The sequence below is a fragment of the Nycticebus coucang genome, chromosome 14 (assembly GCF_027406575.1).
Source record: "Nycticebus coucang isolate mNycCou1 chromosome 14, mNycCou1.pri, whole genome shotgun sequence".
Taxonomy (NCBI): domain Eukaryota; kingdom Metazoa; phylum Chordata; class Mammalia; order Primates; family Lorisidae; genus Nycticebus; species Nycticebus coucang.
In genome coordinates, this window is record NC_069793.1 from 18,554,161 (window position 1) to 18,580,825 (window position 26,665).

Sequence of the window (26,665 nt, forward strand, 5' to 3'; positions counted from 1 at the left end):
ACAAGATTGGTATAGATTGTACCTCCCCTTCTGGGGCATACGCATTCACACTTATGGTTCCTTTCCTTTTTTTATTTTAAGTTCTCAGTGTTTAGGAATACTGAGTTTTTTCCCAAAAATATTTGGGGCTGAATCTTCCTTAAAATGATCTGAGCCTGGCTTGGTGCCTGTGGCATAAGCGGCTAAGGCGCCAGCCACGTACACCTGAGCTGGTGGGTTCAAATTCAGCCAGGGCCCGCCAAACAACAATGATGGCTGCAACCAAAAAATAGCCAGGCATTGTGGTGGGTGCCTGTAGTCCCAGCTACTTGGGAGGTGGAGGCAGGAGAATCACTTGAGCCCAGGAATTAGAGGTTGCTGTGAGCTGTGATGGCACAGCACAGTACCCAGGGTGACAGCTTGAGGCTCTGTCTCAAAAAAAAAGATCTGAGCCCAAAATGAAACTATCATGGAAACTTGAAGCTCACTTGGCTGCTTTTAAATTATAAGAGATCATCTCCCATGCTTTTTCTGCTAAGAAAAAAAACCCCATGGTTCAGCGCCTGTAGCTCAGTGAGTAGAGTGCCAGCTACATACACCAAAGCTGGCCTGTTTGAGCCCTGCCTGGGCCTGCTGAACAACAATGACAACTGCAACCAAAAAATAGCCGGCCATTGTGGTGGGTGCCTATAGTCCCAGCTACTTGGGAGACTGAGGCAAGAGAATTGCTTAAGCCCAAGAGTTTGAAGTTGCTGTGAGCTGTGACACCAAAGTACACTACTGAGGGCAACATAATGAGACTCTGTCTCAAAAAAAAAAAAGAAATCCAAATCTCCTTTGGAATGCATATAAATTAAAAAGATAAAATCTGGGGTGGTGCCTGTGGCTCAGTGGGCAGGGCACTGGCCCCATATACCGAGGGTGGGCCGGTTCAAACCCGGCCCCAGCCAAACTTCAACAAAAAAATAGCCAGGCGTGTGGCGGGCGCCTATAGTCCCAGCTACTTGGGAGGCTGAGGCAAGAGACTCGCCTAAGCCCAGGAGTGAGCTGTGTGACACCACGGCACTCTACTGAGGGTGATAAAGTGAAACTCTGTCTCTACAAAAAAAAAAAAAAGATAAAATCTGGGAGCCAGCACTGTGGCTCATGCCAGTAAACCCCAGCACTCTAGGAGGCTGAGGTGGGTGGATTGTCTTAGCTCACAGATTTTAGACCTGCTCTGAGCTATAGCGAAACCCCCATCTCTAAAAACAGCCAGGCATTGTGGCAGGTGCCTATAGTCCCAGCTACTTGGGAGGCTGAGGCAAGAGAATCACTTGAGCCCAAGAGTTTGAGGTTGCCATGAGCTATGACGCCACAGAACTCTACTGGGGGCAACAAAGTGAGACTGTCTAAAAAAAAAAAGGAATGTTAACAGTTTTTATAAGTGAGATGATTAAGGTAAATGAATTTAAATGGAACGGTGAAGGTAAATATATTCAATATATTTAGGAAAGCTGGACATTTATCAGAAAACAAGATTTGTGTTATACTTCCATTTACAACCTAGCTTAGTTATGTGCTAAATAAGTAAAAGTTGACTGAAGTGTAGTTCAACTACCTCATGTGGTTAAAAAATGTGAACGACAGGGAAACCAAACACAGAAATTAGGGGCTTCTAATTATTTCTGCCAAGTCCTGGCCCTGAGCTAATCTAATCTTGAGAATGTCCTTTCAGCATAAATACTACAATTTGCCCTTCCCTCAATTGGGATTTTATCACCTTCATGCCCTTCCGGTCCCCAACCTCAACCCTCTTCCTTACAAGTCACTGCCAACTCTTGCCCCCTCTATTCTCAGAATATCTTCTAGAGGGTGTGTGTGTGTGCCTGAGCACTTTTGTTTTTGTTTTTGTTTTTATGCCTCTTCATCTCACTACCCTCCAACTCTATCTCCAGACCCTAAGGCTCCCCACAGAAACCACAAAGGATCATTTGGCTTCCCTTTGGAAAAGTAGAAATCCCAAATAGTCCCCTTTCCAAATGCCAGTATCTTTTCTAATGGGTTTTTTCCTTCATTTTTATACATTTCAAGTTTTCCAAGAAGCAGTGGCCAACAGAGAGCTGAGTTGGTTTTAAAAGCCTAGGAGACGTACCTGGCTGCTTTCTGAGTAAGCTCCAGTGGGAAATCGGGGCACAGTAATTGCAGCAAACAGTGATATTCTTTCATGGTCAGCAAATCTGAAGTGGAAATGGAAAGGAACATGTTAGGTCTTTGCATTCCAGGTTACTATTCTCTTTTTGGTCATTTTGAGTTTCAGGCCTAGTCTTGGTAGAACTGCTCTTTTAAAGCTGAGTTAGTATTAGAGCAGTGGTTCTTAACCACTGCTACTTTCATTGCTAATAGCAAGGAAAATAATTTTATTTTCCTGGGGTCACAACATGAGGAACTGTATTAAAGGGTCACAGCGTTATAGGAAGGTTGAGAACCACTGTTAAGAGGTAGGTATCCACTAAACTCTAAGGGTAAGATTTTAAGATCAATATTTTTACAAATCTTTTTAATATTTTTGCAAACCCTGGGTGGGAGGCTACTCAGTTACTTTTTTAAAAATTTTTTTGGAGACAGAGCCTGGCTCTGTCACCAAGCTAGAGAGCTATGGCCTCAGCCTAACTCACAGCAACCTCGAACCCCTAGGCTCAAGCGCTCCTTCTGCCTCAGACTCCTGAGTATCTGAAACCATGGGTATCTGCCACAATGCCTGGCTAATTTTTCCATTTTTAATAGAGATGGGAGTCTCAGTCTCGCTCAGGCTGGTCTTGAACTCCTAACCTCAAGAAAACCTCCTGCCTGGGCCTCCCAGAGTGCTAGGAATACAGGTATGAGCCACCAATCTTGGCTTCACTCAGTTATATTTTGACCAAAGGAGATTCACTGGTTTGAAAAATGGTTCAGTGAAGGGAGAAGAGAGGAACCTTTATCAACGTTCTCAGTTTGGTTTTCCTTATATATAAAAATCTAGAAGAACTGGTCATTTCAAAGCTGGATAAATCTGCTCAAATTCTCTGGCATGGTAATATTCTCTACCACATGTCCAAAGCCCATCCCCAGAATACCTGGGAGCAGTGCTAAGGCAAGTAGTCCTGCAGTGCAGGGGGGAAGAGTACAGCATGGAAACCCACAGACTTATCACTCTGTCATCCAGTGTTGCAGGAGGCTGGTTACTTTTGGATGCTTGAACACAACTCTGGTCATCCTTATACAGGAAGCCAAGACAAAGGTCCAAAATAATACAATCAAGGCAAATGTTTCCTGATAAACAGAAGCAATGCATTGGGAGAGATAACAGGACAAGGTTTTGTGGTGTAGCAGAAAACCCAGACAGACAAATCCCAGAGAGGTTTATAGTACACCAAGGGAGAAGACATGCACTGATGCTGAAAAGCTGTTTTGTTACTACATGTACTAAAGCCAAAACATTTTGGATCAGCCAAACACCAGTAATCTGCAAGTATTAACCTTATATCGAGCATTTCTTTTTTTTTTTTTTTCAAGCATTTCAAATATGGAAAGACATGGCAATGCTAAAGCAAGAGTAATCCACTCTGAAGCCAAAGTGACTGGGAAGAGGATGGGCAAGAAGAGAAAATCCAGAGGACATGGCTACATTTGGGGAATGAAGATGATGATCACAGGCACTTGGTTTCTTGGACCCAACTTATCCCAAGCCACAGGAATCTACATCTCTTGCCCCTGTTAGTTTGGTTGATGCTTTTCCAAGACAAACCCCCCAAACCTCTAGGGATAGGTCTGGGTTCCTACTGCTTTTTCATCAAAGCTCAATTCAAGGTGGGGGCAGAGCGTTAGACTAACCACACTGCCAAAGTCAGGGACACAAAAGGAACAGACTCAGCGTCAATGTAGGTCAAAGGATCAATATGGCTTTTGTGGCCTTCTTCTTTGCCACAATGGGGTGTGCACTTTCCTCTCCTCACTTGCCTGACCTCGGGCACAGCTTGGCAGGAGGTCTTGTTCTTCAAGGGAGGGAGTAATAGCCACTCATGATCTCACAGACTTGGGGAGAGGACTAGGATAAGCAAAGGGAAGAGAGAATAGCCACTAATGTGCTCCCACTTTATTCTCACTCCAGAACTCCCCACGGGGAGAGAGGAGTGATTTCTGGCAAGCAGTGAAGAAAGTTGTATCTTTAAAGCATCAGTGCTTCTCTAAGTGCTTCTCTAACGCTGTGGTAGACAGCGTTCTTGGTGGGAGTCAAAGCGTTTCAAAGGAATTTACATTTATCCCCCAAATTACTCACAAAATTAGGTTTATTGGGAATATAAACATGGCAAAGAACAATGAGAAGTCTCGAGACAGAAAGAGAGTTATTTAATTAAGAAAGACACAAGCTGGTCGAGGTGGCTCACGCCTATGAATCGCAGCACTCTGGAAGGCTGAGGTGGGTGGACTGCCCTCACAGGCTCGAGACCAGCCTGAGCAAGAGGGAGACCCCATCTTTTTTTTTTTTTGAGACGAAGTCTCACTGTGTCGTCCTCAGTAGAGTGCTGTGGCATCATAGCTCACAGCAACCTTAAACTCTTGGGCTCAAGCAATTCTCTTGCCTTAGCCTCCCAAGCAGCTGGGACTACAGGCACCCACCATAATGCCAGGCTGTTTTGTTATTGTTGTTCTTGTTATTGTTGTCATTGTTATTTAGAAGGGCCGGGCCAGGTTCAAACCCGCTAGCCCTGGTGTATATGGCCAATGCCCTAACCACTGAGGTATGGGCGCCGAGCTGGAAGAGAGTAGTTCTAATGCTACTGAAGTAGTGACTAGATAATATCAAGGCTGCATGATTTCAAAGGAGAGGCAACTGCCACTTGGAAACATTCCTTGGTTGGTATACAGTGAGCATGTGATGAGACTTGTTCCACAGTCAGAACACTGAAGAGCATCTGGGAGCTGTCCCCTTCCTGCTCCACAGAGTAGGGTTCAAATCTTGGCTCTGAAATTTAGCAGGTATGTAACCTGGGCAAACTGCTTAATCTCTCTAAATCTTAGTCTCTCAACTGTAAAATGGAAATGATAATACCTACTTTTCAGGGTTGAAGTTAAATATAAAAGACAATGATGACACTTACAAAAGCACTTAGCAGAACGTTTAGAACTTAGTAATACCAAACAATGGGAGTTGTTTGGTTTTATTTTTAAATCCTGGGAGAGGGGAGGGGTGGGGAGGGAGTGTCTATTTTTGGACAGTCTTCTGCTGCTCATTCATTTCACATTGCCATGTGCCTCTTCTCTTTCAAAGACAGTGTTTCTAAGAAGCTCTTGAGGCTTACACTCGGGCATTAGTTAATCTCTTCTTTTTTTCTTTTTTGAGACAGTCTCACTTTGTCGCTCTCAGTAGAGTGCTGTTGTGTCACAGCTCACAGCAACCTGGGCTCAAATGATTCTCTTGCCTCAGCCTCCTGAGTAGCTGGGACTATGGTCAACTGCCACAATGCCTATCTATATTTTTAGAGGTGGGGGGTGGAGGGGTCACGCTCTGGCTTAGGCTGGTCTCGAACTCATAAGCTCAGGCAATCCACCCGCCTCAGCCTCCCAGAGTGCTGGCATTAAAGGCATGAGCCACCGTGCCTTTTTTTTTGTAGAGATAGAGTTTCACTTTATTGCCCTCGGTAGAGTGCCGTGGCCTCATACAGCTCACAGCAACCTCCAACTCCTGGGTTTAAGCGATTCTCTTGCCTCAGCCTTCCGAGTAGCTGGGACTACAGGCGCCCGCCACAACGCCCGGCTATTTTTTGGTTGCAGTTTGGCCGGGGCCGGGTTTGAACCCGCCACCCTCGGTATATGGGGCTGGTGCCTTACCGACTCAGCCACAGGCGCCGCCCTGTGCTCAGCTTTTGAAGGAGCTCACTTAACCTTCACAGCAACCTTGTGAAGAAGACTCTAAGTCCTGTTTCACAGATAAGCACATGTAAGTTTAGAGAGATGAAATAACCTGGTGAGCAAGGAGAGGAGGAGGGTCCAAAGCCCAAGGGACAGGAAAGGGGCCTGTCTTCACACTGCAAGATCCCAGGCTGAGGGCTGAAGGGGCTTCATAACACAGCTAACGTTTATTGAGCACATATTATGGGCCAGGGACTGTTCCTGTAAGGAGTTTACATGTGTTGCCACATCTAATAGTCACTATTGTTATTCACAGTTCACAGACACAAAAACTAAGGTCAGGCATACTTCAGAGGTAGAACTGGCAGTCTGGCTCCAAAGGTTACCCAGCTAACATTTTAAGCACTTTGATCTTATCAACCATAATGTGTGAACGTTTAAGAGCTTGTTTTCCCCTCCAAACAAATAGCAGGAGCTTAATATCTCCAGGTGAACTGGATCAAGAAGACAATTCAAGGGAACCTGGATTTTTCAGATAAGATATTTGAATAATTACTGTCAACAGGAAAGACAGAAGCTGCAACACAGCAGCCTGAGCGAGGCCAGAGGCCACAGGGGAGGATGAATACACCTGTGGTGATACCACCATCTCTCATGCCCACCCACTTGCCAGCTGCTTTGTCCTGGCAGGTACAGGGATGCTTTCTCTAAAGGAACCCCCTACAATTAGGAAAGCTTCAACCAGCCAGTCTTGCAAGTACAAAGAGAAAGACATAAGAAGGCTTTGGTTTAAGATCAAAATCAGAACACTCTCCACAAATTGGTGCGTCTCTTTTTGTGGGTGGTCAGAACTGTTAAACTTTCTTTTTCTAAGGCTTGTACTAGTCTCACCAACTATGCGTCTGGCTCTGGACTTGAGGTTTTTACACCCGTGATCCTATCATCTCCAGAGGCAGCACAGTGTAGCACAGTGGCTAATAGCATGGACTTTAGAGCTAGACTGCCTGGGTCCAAATCCTAGCTTTGCTATTGACTTCAAATTACTTGACCTGCATACTCTTCATGCCTTGGTTTCCCCATCTATGAAATGATATTATGAACATTGTAGGGTTGTTGTGAGTTAAAGTAAAGTACTTAGGACAGTATCTGACCATGATAAGGGCCACCTGTTGGGATTTGCTATTATTATGTTAGAAACAATGCAACTAGGGCTCAGAGAGGTTAATTATTTTCCTAAGCCTATCACAGGCTCCAAATGTCTTTTAAGTTCCACTCCAGCAGGTGGGATCCAGCTGGTTTGTGAAGGACTTAACGTCTGATGATAGGATTGTTCATGCCAGGTGACGGACGGAGTTTCTATCTAAGATTTTCTATCTAAGTTAAATAACAGATACCCTTCTCACAGGCCACATTAAAGAAGGCAGGGTAGTTGGGCAGGGCAGCTGTATTACTGCAGAGCTCAGACTCTGTAATCAGATGTCTTGATTTCAAAACCTAGCCACAAGCATAACTTGGATAAGTCATAATCTGAATCTTAGTTTCCTTGTCTTAAAAATGTGAGTACCCATACTATCTACCTAATAGAATTATTGTAAAAAATCAAAAGAGGTAATTTATATATAAGGTACTTTTCTGAAAGCAATTGGCAAAGTGCTCAATAAATGGTAGCATTATTTATAATTATTAACTCACTAAAACTTCAAGTCCTGAAATTAAGGAATCTTTGGACTTAACTAACACACTTGATGCAATGCCTGGCACATTACAATAAGTATCTGTTGAAGGAATGAATGAATAAAAACATGCATCACATAGTGACACAAATCAAAATTCCATAGAGACAAGTACTAGTCACTGTGTGAACACAAACAGGGGGGCACGGGAGGTATTTCTACAAACTTAGGGGGATATGAGGAGAAGCCAGGAGCTGTAAATTGCTAAAAATGGAAAATGTCCTATTTGATAGGCACCACAACGCTCAACAAACACAATAATCATGGCAAGTGTACTACATTTCATGGGGTTGTTGACTCTTAGAATCTTCTCAACAGGCTGGGCACGGTGGCTCAGGCCTGGGAGGTGGGAGGTCGAGGCGGGTGGATTCCCCTGAGCTCACAGGTTCAAGACCAGTCTGAGCCAGAGTGAGAACCTGTCCCTAAAAATAGCTGGGCATTGTGGTGGGTGCCTGTAGTCCCAGCTACTAGGGAGGCTAGGCTGAGGCAAGAGAATCACTGGAGCCCAAGAGTTAGAGGTTGCACTCTACCAAGGATGACAAAGTGAGACTCTGTAGCAAAAAAAAAAAAAAGAACCTTCTCAACAAGTGCTCACAATTCAATTAGCTAGAATACTTATTTTCATAGGACTGAATCACCAATGTTTTTGTTATTGTTGCAGTTTTTGGCTGGGGCCAGGTTTGAACCTGCCACCTCTGGGATATGGGGCTGGTGCCCTACTCCTTGAACCACAGGCGCTGCCCACCAATTTTTTTTTTTTTTTTTGAGACACAGTCTCACTCTGTTGCCCAGGCTAGAGTGCCATAATGTCAGCCTAGATCACAGCAACCTCTGTCTCTTGGGTTCAAGTGATCCTCCTGCCTCAGCCTCCCAAGTAGCTGGGACTACAGGTGCACACTACGTCTGGCTAATTTTTTCTATTTTTAGTAGAAATGGGGTCTTGCTCTTGCTTAGTCTGGTCTTGAACTCCTGAACTCAAGCAATCTGCCTGCCTCAGCCTTCCAGAGTTCTAGGATTACAGGCGTGAGCCACCATACCTGCCCACATCAATTTTATTATGAAAACCAGTGTAAGTCTAGGGTTCACTTCATAGAAATTCACTTTACAAACACTGTTACAACTCTAGCATGAATATATTGCTTTGAAGATACAACAGTGCCTTAACTCAAAAGTTATTTTATTTTTATTTTTGTAGAGACAGAGTCTCACTTTATCACCCTTGGTAGAGTGCTGTGGCATCGCACAACTCACAGCAACCTCTAACTCCTGAGCTTAGGCGATCCTCTTGCCTCAGCCTCCCGAGTAGCTGGGACTACAGGCGCCTGCCTCAATGCCCGGCTATTTTTTTGTTGCAGTTTTGCCGGGGTTGGGTTTGAACCCGCCACCCTCAGTATATGGGGCCAGCGCCCTACCCACTGAGCCACAGGCACCATCCAGATGAGGTTATTTTAGCTAAGAGAATTAATCTAGGTCTCTCTCACCTTTTGTCCTTCATAAGAGGGACCCATTTCCAACCCTCTTTGCAAGTGCTCTAAACTTTCTCTCTCTTTTTTTTTGGTCTGTTTGTTTGTTTTTGTTTTTTTTGTTGCAGTTGTCATTGTTGTTTAGCTGCCCCTGGTTGGGTTCAAACCTGCCAGCCTGGGTGTATGTGGCCAGCGCCCTACCCATTGAGCTACGGGTGCTGCCCTAAACTTTCTCTTTGAAAAAAAAAAGAGAAACAATTTAAATTAAAAAAAAAAGAAAAGGGAAGGAAAAAATTAGTCTAGTCAGAAATTATTGATTCCAAATATATTCAAAGGCTAACTCATTCTCATTGGTAGGAATAGGATATCTTTTCTACATCTGGTCTGCCTTCTTGCTGCGGAAATTCCAGCCTCTGAAACTCTGTGGGAGCAGTTTAGTCATTTCTACACCATCTTTGCAGACCACCATGTGTGTCCACATTTGCTCAGAACTGTGGTGGTATAGGGTTGTAGACTCAGATGCCTCTGTTCTTCCAGGGACATGGTGCTTTGGCCGGGGTCAGAGTGGTGTCTCTGGGATGGAATTGGGGCTGTATTTTTGTTCCTTACTCAGAGAAACCTTTCCCCAAAGCTTGAATCAAGCTGCAAAAATATGAGAGATGAAATGGGATTTGGCTTAAGTTCCCTTGTGTGAGTGCCTCCATGTTGGCTGGGTTGGACAAAGCTAAAGAGATAATGAAATGCTACCATGCCATGGGGAATCTCAGAGGACTGAATAGCCTCTACTTGGTTGGCTGCATGATCTCAATAGGAACTACCACAGAGGCCAGAGAATACCACAGCCTGTGAGTGGACTCTCCAATTTTCAGCTGCAATTGTTTTTATGTTCTTTTATGCAGGGGTTGTGAAGTCTCATTCTAAATGACACTTATCCTCAGCCAGGCTGCTCTGCCAAGGGATGCTCGGAAGGACATGGATAGTTCAGGGCATGACCACACCACCCCTTCTCATCCCTAGGGCACTGAGGCTTTGTTTCCAGGCCACAGCTGAGTAAATAACTTCTCAGTTCTACTCAGCAAGGAGGGAGAGGGAAGTAAGGGAGGGTGGGGGGGTTAAGGAGGAAGGATAGCAGAGCAGCAAGACATCTGAGAGTGTCACTCCCTATGTAGCACTCGGGACCACAAGTCACAGGAAGATTGTTAACATCCTAGGGCCATGTTCCTGTCGAGCAAAGCCCCAGAAGAGCAGGCTGTGTTATTAAATTTTATCTTGTTTGGCAGTGCTGTTGTTTTATAGTATAAATGGAGAGAAATGATAATTGGTGTATCAAAAGGAAATTATCTTACAAAGGGAATGAGAAGCAATGGCTTCCAATGACACCTGTGGGGTAAAGTACTTGGGCCATTATTAACACTATCCTTTGCCAACTCATTTTTCCCCAAAGCATCTTTACTATGTTCAAATAGGGGCAGACAGTCTCTTTAGTTTTTTGCATTTTATTATGACTAAGTCAGACATAAAGCAAGAAATATATTCAGCCTATTTCTATTTGACCAGTATGTATGTTCTAGACAAAGTATCAGAAATAGAAATAATTTCATGCCCATGCTTAGGATGAATTGAAGCAAGTCCCAGGAACTGTTTATAGATGATAAATATTTTAAGAAATGTGGGCATTGGGTGGCGCCTGTAGCTCAATGAGTAGGGCGCTGGCCCTATATACCGAGGGTGGCGGGTTTGAACCCGGCACCAGCCAAACTGCAACAAAAAATAGCCGGGCATTGTGGCTGGTGCCTGTAGTCCCAGATACTTGGGAGGCTGAAGCAAGAGAATCAATCGTCTAAGCCCAAGAGCTGGAGGTTGCTGTGAGCTGTGACGCCACCGTACTCTACCAAGGGCAACAAAGTAAGACTCTGTCTCTAAAAAAAAAAAAAAAAAGAAAAGAAATGTGGGCATTTCCAGTCAGAGTCTGAAAATTCTCCTCCAGGGTCATGTATGACATATCATGACAATCTGATCAGATTTTTAGGCTAATAGCCATCACTAGCCACCACTGGGGGCCTGAACCTTTATGATAAGAACTTCGGATATTGCCCTGTCTCTGTCCATGATGATGGGGTCATTGACAGTTGGAGGGCCAAGGCAAGGCTTTGTTCTGGGGGAGGGCCTGTCTCAGAAAGCTTTGATGACATGAAACACAATAGGGTGCACAATCACATGCCTGGGGGCAGGGCAGCCACGTGGCATTGTGAAAGGAGGCACTGAGCCTCTCTCTAGTAACGATAGGGCTAGCTACTCTGGCATGGGCACAGTTTTCTACCCATTTATTGAGGAAATGAAAGGCAATCTGGGGCACCAAAATGTGGAACAAGATATTGACATCATAAGCTCCCAAAGGGTCCAGGGACCCACCAAAGAAGTCACACACACCTACCTAGCATTTGCACCAGCATTCATATGCGCATGCAGCTCCACCAGGTGTTGCCACTTCACATTTTTGCTTAGAAACAGGAGGATAGGGTGTGCCCTTTGAAATTGACACCTCAGAGCCATGGTGTAATTCTCCTCCAGAAATAAGCAGGTACTGTCTCAAACTCCTGTGACACATTCCTGTTCTTAATTGAACAGAAATGGTTAAACAGGCACAAGAGCTAAAGTGGAGAATCAACTTTAATCCCATCTAATGGTGACTAAAGGTGAGAGAAACACTCTGCCCTCCCAGTGGTGATATATCTTGAATACCTCACTCACTCTTTGAAAAAGAAGTATTTTTAATTTCCTTCTATGGGCTTTTATGACCAGAATGGGGTTTTTAAAATGTTTTAGAGGTGAAAAAGTCTTTTCTACTACAGAGACACATCGTGATACAGAGAAAAGAACCTGGTCTGAGTTTGGCAAGGAACTGATTGTATTCCTCTGGGCACAACTTTTCCAGGCCTCAGTTTTCCCACCTGTAAAATAAGGATGTTGTACTACATGAAGTTGGAAAAGTTTTTAAAGAGATATATATTTAAAAAAATGGAAATCCTTCTTTTTTTTTTTTGAGACAGTCTCACTATGTCGCCCTCAGTAGGGTGCTGTAGCGTCACAGCTCACAGCAGCCTCAAACTCTTGGGCTTAAGTGATTCTCTTGCCTCATTCTCCCAAGTAGCTGGGACTACAGATGCCCACCACAACACCCAACTATTTTTTGGTTGTAGTTGTCATTATTGTTTGGCAGGCCTGGGCTGGATTCGAACCCGCCAGCTCCGGTGTATGTGGCTGGTGCCCTAGCGGCTGAGCTACAGGCGCCGAGCACAAAAAGCCTTTCTTACCAAAATTACTCTTTTTTTTTTTTTTTTTCCAAAATTCCTCTTTAATAACCCTCATCGAGGCTGAAGGCAGTGGGAAGAGAAGACCTGAGGCACTGCCTTAAAACTCTAGAGCTCTACAAAAGAAAGGTTTTCTTTTCTTCTCTTTTTTTTTTTTTTTGAGACAGAGTCTCACTCTGTTGTCCTGGGTAGAGTTTCATGGCCATCATAGCTCACAGCAACCTCAAACTCTTGGGTTAAAGCGATCCTCTTGCATTAGTCTTAGTAGCTGAGACTACAGGCACCAGCCACAAAGCTTGGCTAGTTTTTTTTAATTTTTAGTAGAGATAGGGTCTTGCTCTTGCTTAGGCTGGTCTTGAACGCCTGACCTTAGGCAATACACTGTCCTTTAGCCTCATGGAGTGCTAGGATTACAGGCATGAGCCACCATGCAAAGCACAGTTTAAAAATCACTGGCAAACTGACTCTGTGCCTGCAGCACAGTGGTTACGGTGCTGGCCACATATGCTGAGGCTGGCGGGTTAGAACGTGGCCCAGGCCAGCTAAACAACAAAAAATAGTTGGTGGCTCGGTGCCTATAGCTTAGCAGCTAGGGAGCCAGCCACATACACCAAAGGTGGTGGGTTCAAGCTCAGGCCAGGCCTGCCAAACAACAATGACTACAAAAAAATAGCTGGGCACTGTGGTAGGTGCCTGTAGCCCCAGCTACTTGGGAGGCTGAGGCAAGAGAATCGCTTAAGTCCAAGAGTTGGAGGTTGCTGTGAGCTGTGACACCATGGGACTCTACTGAGGGTGACATAGTAAGACTGTCTCAAAAAAAAAAAAAAAATCACTGGCAAACAAAACAAAACAAAACCCACTGGCTATAACCCCTAAGTAACTTTTAAATAGTGCAGTGGTTAAGCATGCAGGCCTTGCAGGCTTTGCACACACCTGTAGTTCCAGCTACCTGGGAGGCTGAGGAAGAAGGATAGCTTGAGTCCAGAAGTTTGAGGCTGTAGTAAGCTATGACCATGCTACTGCATTCCAGCCTGGATGACAGAACAAAACCTAGTCTCTTTAAAAAAAAAAAAAAAAAAAAAAAGGCCTGGAGCAGGGGCTCACGCCTGTAATCCCAGCATTTGGGAGGCCAAGGTGGGTGGATTGCCTGAGCTCACAGGTTCGAGACCAGCCCAAACCAGAGTGAGACCTCGTCTCTAAAAATAGCTGGGTGTTGTGGTGGGTGCCTATTGTCCCAGCTACTTGGAAGGCTGAGAAATGACAATCGCTTAAGCTCAAGGATTTGAGGTTGTTATGAGCTATGACACCACTGCACTCTAACATGAATGACAAAGTGAGACTGTCTCAAAAAACAAAAAATAGCCAACCCAGCTCCAAATCCTGTTTCTTTAGGTAACCAGCCTTATGACATTGGGCATGCTAATTTGAAATGAGAGTAAATAATAATAGTATGAATAATGGTAGTATAATACTAATACTAATCATGAAGCATTTTTGAGACGATTAAAAGAGATGATAAAAACAAGGGAGGGATGGTTTGGTTATGTTAAACTGTGACTATATGGCCTGGGTAAGCATTCAATAAACAGTACCTGCTCTTGTTATTTCTGCATTTGAGGCACACAGGTGGGATGGCACCTGTGTAACAGAAGGCACAATTCATGAATTCTCCTTCAGCTCCAGCCGGTGGAAGCCTAAAACAATCCTATTTCTTATCTCATGATTATTTTATCATGCCTTTGTTCCTTACTGATGAATGAAAACAGACTTCCTGCCTGAAGGCAGGTGCACACCACTTTCCTGGATGGTTCCTGCATTGCCAATTCTCTATCACTTCACTTTTACTAGTGCTTATGGCTCATATTTGTAGAGATTGTAGAATTGTGCAGACCATTTTCACGTGCATTATCACTTTTGCAGGGGAGGGAGAAGAGATTATCCTCATTTTTACAGATAAGGAAAATGAGCCTCAGCAAGGGACAAAATTGCCATCTTAAGTGGTAGTGCCAGGATCAAATCAAGTATTCTTATTCCAGGGCAGGGATTTTTCAACCAGTGCACTGTATCACACTGGTGTTCTGTGAGAGGATCTTAGGTGTGCTGTGAAAATATTTAAAGATCATTAATTAAATTATTTTTTAAAGAATTTCAAAGCATATAAGTATGTATTCCTTCTTTCTGATCAACATAATTTTTTTTTTTTTTTTGTAGAGACAGAGTCTCACTGTACCGCCCTCGGTAGAGTGCCGTGGCCTCACACGGCTCACAGCAACCTCTTAACTCCTGGGCTTACGCGATTCTCTTGCCTCAGCCTCCTGAGCAGCTGGGACTACAGGCGCCCGCCACAACGCCCGGCTATTTTTTGTTGTTGTTGTTGCTGCAGTTTGGCCGGGGCTGGGTTTGAACCCGCCACCCTTGGCATATGGGGCCGGCGCCCTACTCACTGAGCCACAGGCGCCGCCCAATCTGATCAACATAATTTAAGTGTGTCTCAGAAGTGTAACTATATTTTCAAGTGTGCTATGAGATAAAAACAATTGAAAAACACTCTTCTGGGTGGTGCCTGTGGCTCAGTGGGTGGGGTGCCGGCCTCATATACCGAGGGTGGTGAGTTCAAACCCAGCCCGGCCAAACTGCAACAACAAAAAAACAAAAAGAAAGAAAGAAAAACACTCTTCTAGGGCAAGGCCTCTTTCTGCTAGACAGGCTAGTTCTCTATGATATCTTCTTTTCTTTCTTTCTTTCTTTTTTTTTTTTTTTAGAGACAGAGTCTCACTTTTATCGCCCTGGGTATAGTGCTGCGGTGTCACAGCTCACAGCAACCTCCAGCTCTTGGGTTTAGGCGATTCTCTTGCCTCAGCTTCCTGAGTAGCTGGGACTACAGGCACCCATCACAACACCGGACTATTTTTTGTTGCAATTTAGCTGGGACCAGGTTTGAACCCACCACCCTCTGTATATGGGGCTGGTGCCCTACCTACTGAGCCACAGGCACCACCCTGTTTTTCTTCTTTTCTTTTGTGATAAGGTCTTGCTCTGTTGCCCAGGCTGTAGTGTAGTTGTGTCATCATAGCTCATAGCCACCTCAAACTTCTGGGCTCAAGTGATCCTCCTGAGTAGCTGGGATTATAGGGGATTAGTCTGCCACCATACCAGGCTAATTTTTTTTTTTTTTTTGTAGAGACAGAGTCTCACTGTACCAGGTAGAGTGCCATGACGTCACACGGCTCACAGCAACCTCTAACTCTTGGGCTTACGTGATTAGCTGGGACTACAGGTGCCCGCCACAACACCTGGCTATTTTTTTGTTGCAGTTTGTCCAGGGCTGGGTTTGAACCTGCCACCCTTGGCATACGGGGCCGCGCCCTACTCACCGAGCCACAGGTGCCGCCCATTTTTTTTTTTTTTTTAGAGATAGACTCTCGCTATTGCTTAGGCTGGTCTGGAACCTGGCTTCAAGTGATCCTCCTGCCTTGGCCTCCCAAGTAACAAGGATTATAGGCATGTGCTACCATACCCAGCTTGGATGAAATTTCATAAGCCATTAGCAAAACTGTCCAACGAGGACTTAATAAAGCAAGCCACAGAAAATAAAAATTAATAAAAGTTATTATAATTTCTCTAAGCTTTCCATTGTCCAAAGCAGCCATAGAAGAAATAAGTAGAACAACTTATGCATTCGATTTGCTTAAACTGCATTTTCTTTCTTTTCTAAATAAATATAAACAGAAGCAGCGGCAACAGGGTTACTCACTGAGGTGAGCTGAACCAAGACAGACTAAAAATAAAAAAACAACAATCTAAATTCTTTGGTTCTTGATGAGTGTGTGAGCAGGGGAAGGCTGTTGCCAGCATGTGGGCGTATTTATAAAGACCACAGCCTGTTCTGTAGTCAGAATCCACTAACTTCCACTAACGATGATGACTTTATGGCTACCCATCAACTAAAAAGACAGACTTAAGAAACAGAAACAGCAGAAACCAGAAAGAGGGTTGGATATAGACAAACACATACATCTCTTGAGATGAATTCACCTTTGTCTTTCCTGCTGTTTTCTGTCTTTTGTGGGCATATATAGTACTGGTATCTATAATTATATGTATATGTGTGGGTAAAAGAAAGAGGCAGCTAGAGAAAGAGTGTCTGACTCTTCTGGGACTGGATGGGAAAGGAAATTATGTTAGCAGTTACTGTTCCTTAAAGCCATCAGCTTTGTTTTTCAAAGTAAAGTGTTCCTGGTAAAGGATCCTTTGCCTGTAATGTGAGTGAATCACTCATCTTATTTTATAAAAATGTGAACCAAATGATAGTGTTCTTTATTCTGAGAAATGACACAAGAGTTAGGCTTTCTGAACCCTGATCCTTATCTTTCACTGGGACTGGCAGGCATACAAAAAGACAAGGACAGCTGGGCACAGTGGCTCACAAATATAATCCTAGCACTTTGAGAGGCTGAGGTAGGAGGATCACTTGAGACCAGGAGTTTGAGACCAGCCTGAGCAACACTACAAGACCCCATCTTTGGTATATGGGGCCAGCGCCCTACCCACTGAGCCACAGGTGCCGCCCAGAGTCTCATTTTATTGCCCCCAGTAGAGTACCTCGGCGTCACAGCTCACAGCAACCTCAAACTCTTGGGCTTAAGTGATTATCTTGCCTCAGCCTCCCAAGTAGCTGGGACTACAGGTGCCTGCCACACGCCCAGCTATTTTTCTTTGTAGTTGTCACTGTTGCTTAGCTGGCCCAGGCTAGGTTCAAACCCGCCAGCCTTGATGTATGTGGCTGGTGCTGTCACCACTGTGCCCTAGGCGCCGAGCCATAAAATATATTTTAAAGTATATACCCTTTTATCTTTTGAGTTTTGTCATGTTCATATATCAGGCTGGACAATTAAGTTTGTAAACTCTTCCTAGAAAAAGTGCTACATACCTTATTGCTCAATATCACTCAGTCACTTTCAAAGCATTCCTCCTGGGAAGTCCTAGTACCTAGTCCATCCTTCAAAACAATTTTAGAACTCTTTTTCTGGAAATGCCATCAGAGCTATCATCGTATGGGGCCTGACAATTAAGTTCGTGAACTCGTCCTAAGAAAAGTGCTACATACCTCATTGCTGAATATCACTATGGTCACCTTCAAAGTACTCCTCTTGGTGACCATAGTGATATTCAGCAATGAGGTACACAGCACTTTTTCTAGGATGAGTTTGTGAATTTAATTGTCAGACTTCATATAACCTATTTTATTTATTTATTTTTAAAGTGAATACATAATTTATTTAACATTCAAACGTAATTAAGACGTGCAATATGGCGATTTTACTGGGGATTTAACCCTACCTAGGATATGATTGCTTGCTGGGGCTTAGCAACAGAGTCCAGTTCACACTTAGCACTAATTAAACACTTTATTGAATAAATACAATACCAAACAAAATGCATTCAAATGCTTTCTAAAAAATCAATTTTAAAGGCCTTTCTATTCAGGCTAATGACAAACACAATAAAGGCAGATATGCTAGTTTAACGTAATTGGCTGATTTTATACAGCACTTATATCTTTTAGTCCACAAGTATATTATTAAATGATAGAGAACATCTAATACAACCATTTCTTTTTTTTTTGTTGTTGCAGTTTGGCCGGGGCCGGGTTTGAACCCGCCACCTTCGGTATATGAGGCCGGCGCCTCACTGACTGAGCCACAGGCACCGCCCCCTAATACAACCATTTCTATATAACTAGGAAATAAATTTCTAAGAAAGAAAGATTTTACAGACCCCATCATTTATACCCACCCCAAGAGTCTAAAGAGGATAAAGCCAATGACTTTCCTCACAAGAGCTCATGACTAATGTCGCTTTGCTATCAAAATCTGTGTTTCTGATCCGTTATGAGCATTGAGACAAGATTCAAATATTCCCAAAGAAGCACAATGCATGTTGTGATCGCCTATTCAGCAACAGCGAGCACTGCATTCAAAACCATCTCATCCTAGGAATTAAATAAGGTTAGCCACATTCATGGGCATTTCCTCCACTGTAGTATTGTAGAAAGTCTCAATGTCACGAAGAATCCTCTTGTCTTCTTCAGTAACGAAGTTTATAGCCACACCTTTCCTCCCAAATCGACCCCTTCTGCCAATTCCGTGAATATCGTTTTCAGAATTGGTAGGTAGGTCATAGTTTATAACCAAAGACACTTGTTGCACATCAATTCCACGAGCCAACAAGTCAGTAGTGATCAGAACACGACTTGACCCTGACCAGAACTCCCTCATGATGACATCTCTTTCCTTCTGGTCCATGTCACCATGCAGAGCAGACACTATGAAGTCCCTGGCATGCATTTTCTCAGTGAGCCAGTCCACCTTGAGCCTTGTATAGAGAAAGATAACAGCTTGTATAATGGTCAATGTCTCATACAAGTCACAAATTGTATCCAACTTCCATTCCTCTCTTTCAACATTAATATAAAACTATTTGATTTCTTCAAGGGTCAGTTCTTCCTTTTTCACCAGAATTCGAATTGGATCTCTCATGAATTTTTTGGTCACTTCCAACACATCAGTTGGCATTGTGGCAGAAAGCAAAACAACCTGAATACTTGTATTTAATTTTTGGAAAATCTCATAGATTTGATCCTTAAACCCTCGGCTCAACATTTCATCTGCTTCATCCAAAACAAACATTTTGATCCATTTTGGAGAGAGGTATCTTCTGTTTAACATATCAAATACTATCCCTGGTGTACCAACTACAATATGTGGTGCTTCAGCCTGAAGTTTTTGCATTTCATTTCGAACATTCGTTCCACCAATGCAAGCATGACAAGTTGCTCCCATTTAGTCTCCAAGTGCCAGAATTACCTTTCAGATCTTTAATACAAGGAATAATAGCTCTCTGCTGAATAGCGGAAGGCTTCTCAAAACTGTAAGCATAGATGCCCCGAAGAAGAGACTCCTTTAAATTCATATCATCAAAGTTATCAACAATCTCATTCCAGTTGCTCTCGATGACACCATTGGGGTCCATTCCCTCTGTGCCGCCATGTTCTCTGTTATAATCTGCAGAGCCACCAGACGTGATCCATAAAACCACTCAGCACCCAACTGAAAAGCCACATAACCTATTTTAAAAATTAAGAAAATAGGGCAGCACCTGCAGTGTAGTGGGTAGAGCGCCGGCTGCATACACCCAGGCTGGCAGGTTCGAACCTGGCCTGGACTAGCTAAACAACGACAACTGCAACAAAAAAATAGCTGGGCATTTTGTCAGGTGCCTATAGTCCTAGCCACTTGGGTGGCTGAGGCAAGAGAAGAAATTGAGGTTGCTGTGAGCTGTGATGCTACAGTACCCTACTCAGGGTGACATAGTTGAGACTCTGTCTCAGAAAAAGAAAAAAAACAAAACAAAAGTATGAGCAATGAGAAAAAGTCAAAAGTCTTTAAAAAGAAAGACTATTAAGAATTATTATTATTTTTTTGAGACAGAGTCTCACTATGTTGCCCTGGGTAGAGTGCCGCAGCATCACAGCTCATAGCAACCTCAAAGTCTTGGGCTCAAGTAATTCTTTGGCCTCAGCCTCCCAAGTAGCTGGGACTACAGATGCCTGCCATAACACCTGGCTATCTCAAGGCTCTTTGAACTTGTGAAGTCACAGGATAGACTAACATCAAATGAGAATAAAAATTTTTTTCCAGGTTGTCTGCTCAACACAATAACATCTAGTCTATTTACAATTTTACTAACAGGCAATATCAAATATCTAAATGCTAATAAGTCTCCAAATAGGCAAAACAGACTTCACAAAGTTTATACGTTAAAGCTTATGTGGCTCATTGACAGGCTTCTGAGACACACTCTGCTTATACTCACAATTTTTAATAAGCTTAGCCATATGTAATAATTTCTAAGCCGAATATGGACTAGACAAAGTAAGCCAGGATAGGAAAAGGAATAAAAAAGGCAGGTGCAAGGACAGCAACGAGAAATTAGGCATTAGCAGCATGACAGAACAGAGAAGCAGGAAAAAAATTTAAAATACAATCTGCATGGGGCGGCGCCTGTGGCTCAGTGGGTAGGGCGCCGGCCCCATATACCGAGGGTGGCGGGTTCAAACCCGGCCCCGGCCAAACTGCAACCAAAAAATGGCCGGGCGTTGTGGCGGGCGCCTGTAGTCCCAGCTGCTCGGGAGGCTGAGGCAAGAGAATCGCTTGGGCCCAGGAGTTGGAGGTTGCTGTGAGCTGTGTGAGGCCACGGCACTCCACCCAGGGCCATAAAGTGAGACTCTGTCTCTACAAAAAAAAAAAAAAAAAAAAAAAATACAATCTGCATGCATTTAGGGTACGTTTCAATGGTCCCTGAAGACAACTGTGTTTTCTAGCTTAATAAAATAATTTATGCATATAAAAATGATGTTTAAATACCTAGAGGAGTTAAATTATATGAGAAGTCAGGGAAGGCCATTGAATCTACCTTTAAATAAATAGCTCAAGCAACTATTAGGATTGACCTCATAGTTGAAAACACATTTTTAGGAGTTAGTTAACCCTGGGTTCATATCCCAGCTCCATTAGTTACTAGAAAAACAATCTGGGGCATGTCAATTACTCAAATTTTTTTTTTTTTTTTTTTAAGATAGAGTCTCTCTGTTGCCCTGGGGAGAGTGCTGTGCCGTCATCATAGCTCATAGCAACCTCAAACGCTTAGGATCAAGAGATCTTGCCTCAGTCTCCCAAGTAGCATGTTCCACCATGCCTGGATAATTTTTCTACTTTTGGTAAGACAGTGTCTTATTTTTTGCTCAAGCTAGTCTCGAACTCTTGTGCTCAAGCAATCTACCCACCTGGGCCTCCCAGAGTGCTAGGATTACATGTGTGAGCCACCTTGCCCAGCCCAATTAAAATTTTTTGAGCTTCAATTTCATTATCTTTAAAATGGGGACAAGGACATACTTCATAGGGTTTTTTAAGGGACAAAGTTCATTCATTTAACAGGTTATTATGTGGCATCTAATATGTGCCAGATATTGTTTTTTAGGTGCTTAAGATATATTAGGGAACAAACAGATAAGCTTCTTGCCATCAAGGAGCTTATTTTATGGTGGGGAAGATAAATAATAAATGATAAACAAAATAAACAAGTAAACTACATGGTAAGTTAATTATGAATATAGTAGAAAAAGTAGAATAGAGCAAGTTGGATAGAGTGTGTGAAGTAGTAGCAGTTGCACAATTTTATATAGAGTGGTCTAGGAAGTTTTCATGGAGAAGGTAACACCTAGGTGAAAATCTGAAGGAAGTTAAGGAGTAAGTGATACAGACATTGGAGGGAAGAACATTCTAGGTAGAGGGAATGGCCATTGCAAAAGTCTTTTTTTTTTTTTTTTTTTTAAGACAGAGTCTCACTCTGTCGCCCTAGGTATGCTGTGAGCTGTGGCATCACAGATTACAGCAACCTCAAACTCTTGGGCTCAAGAGATTCTTTTCCCTCAGCCTTCCCAGTAGCTGGGACTACAGGCGCCTGCCATAATGCCTGGCTATTTTTAGAGATAGGGGTCCTGCTCTTGCTCAGGCGAACTCCTGAGCTCAGGCAATTCATCTGCCTCGGGCTTCCAGAGTACTGGGATTACAGGTGTGAGCCACAGTACCAGCCCGCCACTGCAAACGTCTTCAAGAGGGAAAATGCCTCTTTAAGGCAGGGTTAAGAAGAATAGCATGAAAGCCAGTGTGGCTGTAGGCAAGACAATAAGTGGGGAAAAAATAAGAGATTGGGTTAGAGGAATAATTTGGGCCAGTTCATATAAGGGCCTTTTAGGCCTATAAGCAAAGATTAAATGAGATATATGGTACATGGTAAACATTTAATAAATGGTATCTACATCTGTATTTACATGAACATCTTCTCATCTCTAAACAGCTAGTCTGGAAGGTCAGGCTGCAGGGACATTTTATGTACTTTGGTGGGGTTAGAGAGTCCTTCAACACTTCCAAAAGAACAGAAATCAAATAGATCAAAGGCATGGGTGATCCCCAGCAGCAAGTAGAGATGGTTTATTCTCTGCAGGTGCTCAGAAAACTGAACTAACAAAGGCATGCAAAGTCAACACAGCATCAATAAAAGACAGGGAAGGGGTAGGGTGTGGAGTGGGGTGGGTGCAGCTAAAGGCTGAAACCCACAGAAGAGTTGTTAGCAATGTAAGAGAAAAAGCAGTAGAGCATGGAAGAGTCACCTATGGCAGTTGAAACCCATTGTAAAATCAATAAGACCACAGAGTCATGATAATAATGACTATAAACTGCTAGGGAGTAAGCCAGGGAGCCCAGCAACATGAATGCACTTGTATAGAGGAAAAACAAATTAAGAGATTCAGGCAAAAGTATCTCCTTTCCTGGTGGAGGCTCTTTCATCTTTAGTATCTCTCTCTTGACACTAGACACTAATCTTCCCCCAGCAAGACAAAGGATAATGTCCGAGAAGCTAATACTTCTCATTTGGGTGAAGGACTTCTGAGGAGACAAGTGCCATGTGTCTGCTAGGCAAAAAAAAAAGCATTGGTCATACAGTCTCACACTGGGCAGGTCAGAGCTAAAACACACCCCACTCATCCTCCATGGCTTTCACAACCAAAGGAGCTGCAAGGCCCTCAAGGTGCAGACAGGAATGTTGTCCCTTTGGGAATTGCAGGCAGGCAGCAATGGAATAAAAGATGGGTGAAGATATCCAGGCTAGGCTGTATACTGCTTTGAATTGTTGTACCAGTTTCTTCTGGCACCTGCCCTAGGGAAAGCCAACACTGGAAATCTGGAAATGGGCAGACTTTGTGGCCTCAATTATGCCAGTATGGCAAGGAAATTTGTAGTACTTGGTCTCCATGACCCTGACCTAACCTGCTCGATAGAGAATAGTTCAGTATGAATCAGAAGAAATGAAAGGCAACTGAATTTTTGTGATTTTTTACTCAATACATTTAATTTGTAATTATTCATAGGACATTAAAATCAGTGTAAGAAACTCTGTATTTTCATTCCATTCCTTGAGCTATTGGTCTGTCTGCCTTTAACAGTTCCTGATAGTAACCATGTATATTGCTTTGGGAGTTTTTAATTGCTACATTCTTACCCTTAAATGTTAAGAGTCAACTGTCTGCCAGGGACTAAGCTTAATTCTGGGAAAATAGAAATAGATAAGACAGGCAAAAATCCCTGTTTTCATGGTACTCACCTCTAGTGTGTGTGGGTAACCAAAGAAATAAATACTTTTAGGACGTGAGAAGGATGACGATATAAGTAAAACAGAATAATGTGATACAGAGTGACTGACGGACCACAGATGGGGTGGGATAACGTCTTTGAGAAAGTACCATTTGAGCTGAGACCTCACCAGAGGAGAAGGAGCCAGCTGTGCAATCTGGGGAAAGAAGCGACCTCAAGTGCAAAGACTAGGAGACAGGAACCAGCAGCAAGAGTGTTTTGTTCCCACTTTCCTATTATGCACACAAGTGCTATTTCTCTGTCTCTGGCATTTTGCAATCTGTTAAAGACGTCCTTTATGAGGCCTAGGAAAGGGACAATACTGAATGAAACACAATTCTGAGGCTTATGGATTACCGGAGCTACATACTGCCATTGGGGAGGGTGGGGACACAGGCAGGTACTTTGTTCCCAGAAGAAAGATAAGACAAGGGCTATAGACATTGTGCTGTCACATTTCACCATTATAGTTAACTGGCAAAGCAGTCTCCGTGAATGAGCGCAGGATGTCCAAATCACAGCACTGTTTCACACATCATCATTTCAAGTCACCGACTGACAGGATTTTAGCACTCTCTGTCTGGCAGCAACCAGCATGAAGCAGAGAGAATTCCACTGGATTATCCAAAGCATCTGACCCGCAAATGAGGAGTGAGGAGAACATTTTTAAAAAACAACTCCTGAATGGTTCAGTGAGCCAATTCGGCATCAAACAGAGACACACAAACATAGAGCCGCCTCTGAGGCAAAAGGTCAATTTCTTGTGCTTGTCCTAATCTTCAGAATCCAAGTTCTTGATCTGAGCTCACTCTCTCATTTTTCTAGCCAAAGGGATGGATGTGAAGCAGAGACAGCCCGAATGGGGTGCTTTGGGGCAATACACCATTGTTTGAATCCAGGGACCATTACAATTGGAGTGGATGAGAGCAGGGTTACCGGGAGGGGTAGAGGGTACATCAGAAGTGCAGGGCACAGCCTCTAAAGATAAGAGTTTGGACAGATTGCATTTTAGCTAAAGAAGCTGATACTTGCAGCCAGTACTTTATCTTTGGTAAGACCACCAAAATTCCCAAGTTCAGGATGAGGAGTGAAAATGAGGGGAAAAAACAAATTTCCATCCTACAAGAAGTAGATAGTACTGAACTGTCCCCTGCCTTGTGGATTTCTGAACTTTTTATTTCTTCTAATCAACTCCCGGGACCCTTTTGTACCCATCTTTCTTTCCTCTAAGCCTTTCTCACACAGCTGTGAGGTAAGATTTACTGGAAGGAATGTGTTTGCAAAATCTGTTTTGTTCACTGGAACGTGTTTATCAAGAAAAGAAAGAAAAAAACCTGTCCCTTTTCACTATTTACTTTTTGGTGACTGCCTTCTGGGATTTGGAACTGGATAAACAGATGGACTTCACGGAAGGAATCAGGCGGAACGCCAGGGTGTGTATATATATCTTGGTCACAGTGTATATATGGCAAATAGTCCTCATCCAAACAGCTGTGCTGGTTTGTGAGGGAAACTAGGGGACAGTGTCTTTTAGAGAGAGAGTTTCCACTGGTCCAAGGTGCACCTCACTGGTGGTATCTTGGGCTATAGGATGCCAGATAGTTTCTAGAGTAGTCTAACCCCAGATATATAACTCTGATTTCATTTTCAGGCTTATTGGTGTGGTAATTAAGAATTGTACCAGAGTCAAAACTATTGCTTATTATTGTACTGGGCTTTGTTTGATATGTAAGAGTAACAATTATGTGCTGAATACACTGTGTATAGTGATGAGTGAACTTCAAGTACCTTTGCAATAGACTGGATGCCTATGTGTTAACGGGATACACAGGATGGGTATAGTTGTGTGGTACGTGTGTGTGTGTGCATGCAAAAGTTGTCTCTAAAAAATAGCTGGGCATTGTGGCAGGCACCTGTAATCCCAGCTACTTGGGAGGGTGAGATAAGAGAATCACTTGAGCCCAAGAGGTAGAGGTTGCTGTGAGCCATGATGTCATACTGAGGGCAACAAACTGAGACTCTGTCTCCAGAAACAAAAAAACAGAAAGTGGTGGAGGCCTGAAATACAATATTTTCCAGGCTACAGAGAAGTATATCTGCCAGCGGGAACAGGGTACGTGATCACTCACATGCCAGCATGTTGCTAAAAGGGAAATGGGAGGAACAGTTGAGAAGCAGTTTCTCTCCTAACTTTTTGCCACCTTCTCCAATATAAATCTCTACTGCATGGGTGGGAGTGAAGAAAATAATTCTTTCATAATTCAATATACCTCAATTCTAAACTCTGAGGAAATGTCATTAACTTCAGGATTTTCTAACAGAAAACATATCCTTTTGTTTCACAGGTTCAGGTAGCTGTTTCCTTCTCTCCTGGAAAAACTCCTTTAAATAAGCATGAAAAATAACCATTCCCCAAACAGAGAACTGGTGCCAAACAGTCAAAAACAAAACAAAAACCCCCCAGCTACTTGAGATAGAATAGATTGTATTCATTAAGTTCAGGTAGCTCAAAGACAAGAACATTAAATAATTAGATTCTTACAGACCAAGGTGCTGTAGGTAATGGGACCTCATAAAGACAGAACAAAAGATTCTGTTTCTAACAAAGGTTCCACAGACCTTTATACTACAGTGAGCAACAAGCGAGAGGGATGCTGCCCGGGAAATGAAAGGACTCAATCGTTCCTCTTCAGTGAGCGGAGCCCAGGAGGAGTGTTCCAGGGCGCTCTCACAAACACTCTTCAATAATACCATCCAGAGCCTTTGATTCAAGGAACATGCTGAAGAATAAACAGCCTATTAATCTGAGTTTTCTGGTGTGCCTGAGTATACAAAGCAGCAATGAACTAACCCCTTGGCTCTTGCAAACATCCCGACTGTACACCATCCGCTGCTCCACTGCACAGCCCCTCCTTCTCAGCACTGCATGCAATTTGCCCCTGGAAAAGTTTCAAGGTTTGGGGGTCCTGATGGTTTCATCTAAGAAGCCCAAGCACCCAGGGTGCAAAGAACGGGAAACAGCCTATCCTTTTTTGGCCGTAAGAAGGCACAGCCAT

At 43.4% G+C, this 26,665-nt stretch overlaps 1 protein-coding gene and 1 pseudogene across 4 annotated transcripts in view; both read right to left on the minus strand.

Moving 5' to 3' along the window:
* Positions 1-26,665, minus strand: part of CSTPP1 (centriolar satellite-associated tubulin polyglutamylase complex regulator 1) — a 226,131-nt gene that overhangs the window by 27,125 nt on the left and 172,341 nt on the right. For all 4 annotated transcript variants that reach the window (XR_008374140.1, XM_053560372.1, XM_053560370.1 and 1 more), the window contains exon 4: positions 2,114-2,198. Coding sequence is in view for 3 of the 4 variants with exons in the window: in XM_053560372.1 (XP_053416347.1) it covers positions 2,114-2,198 (85 nt within the window). In the remaining variant the exon portion in view is untranslated. The remainder of the gene's footprint in view (positions 1-2,113; positions 2,199-26,665) is intronic.
* Positions 17,740-25,748, minus strand: LOC128565230 (eukaryotic initiation factor 4A-II-like; annotated as a pseudogene).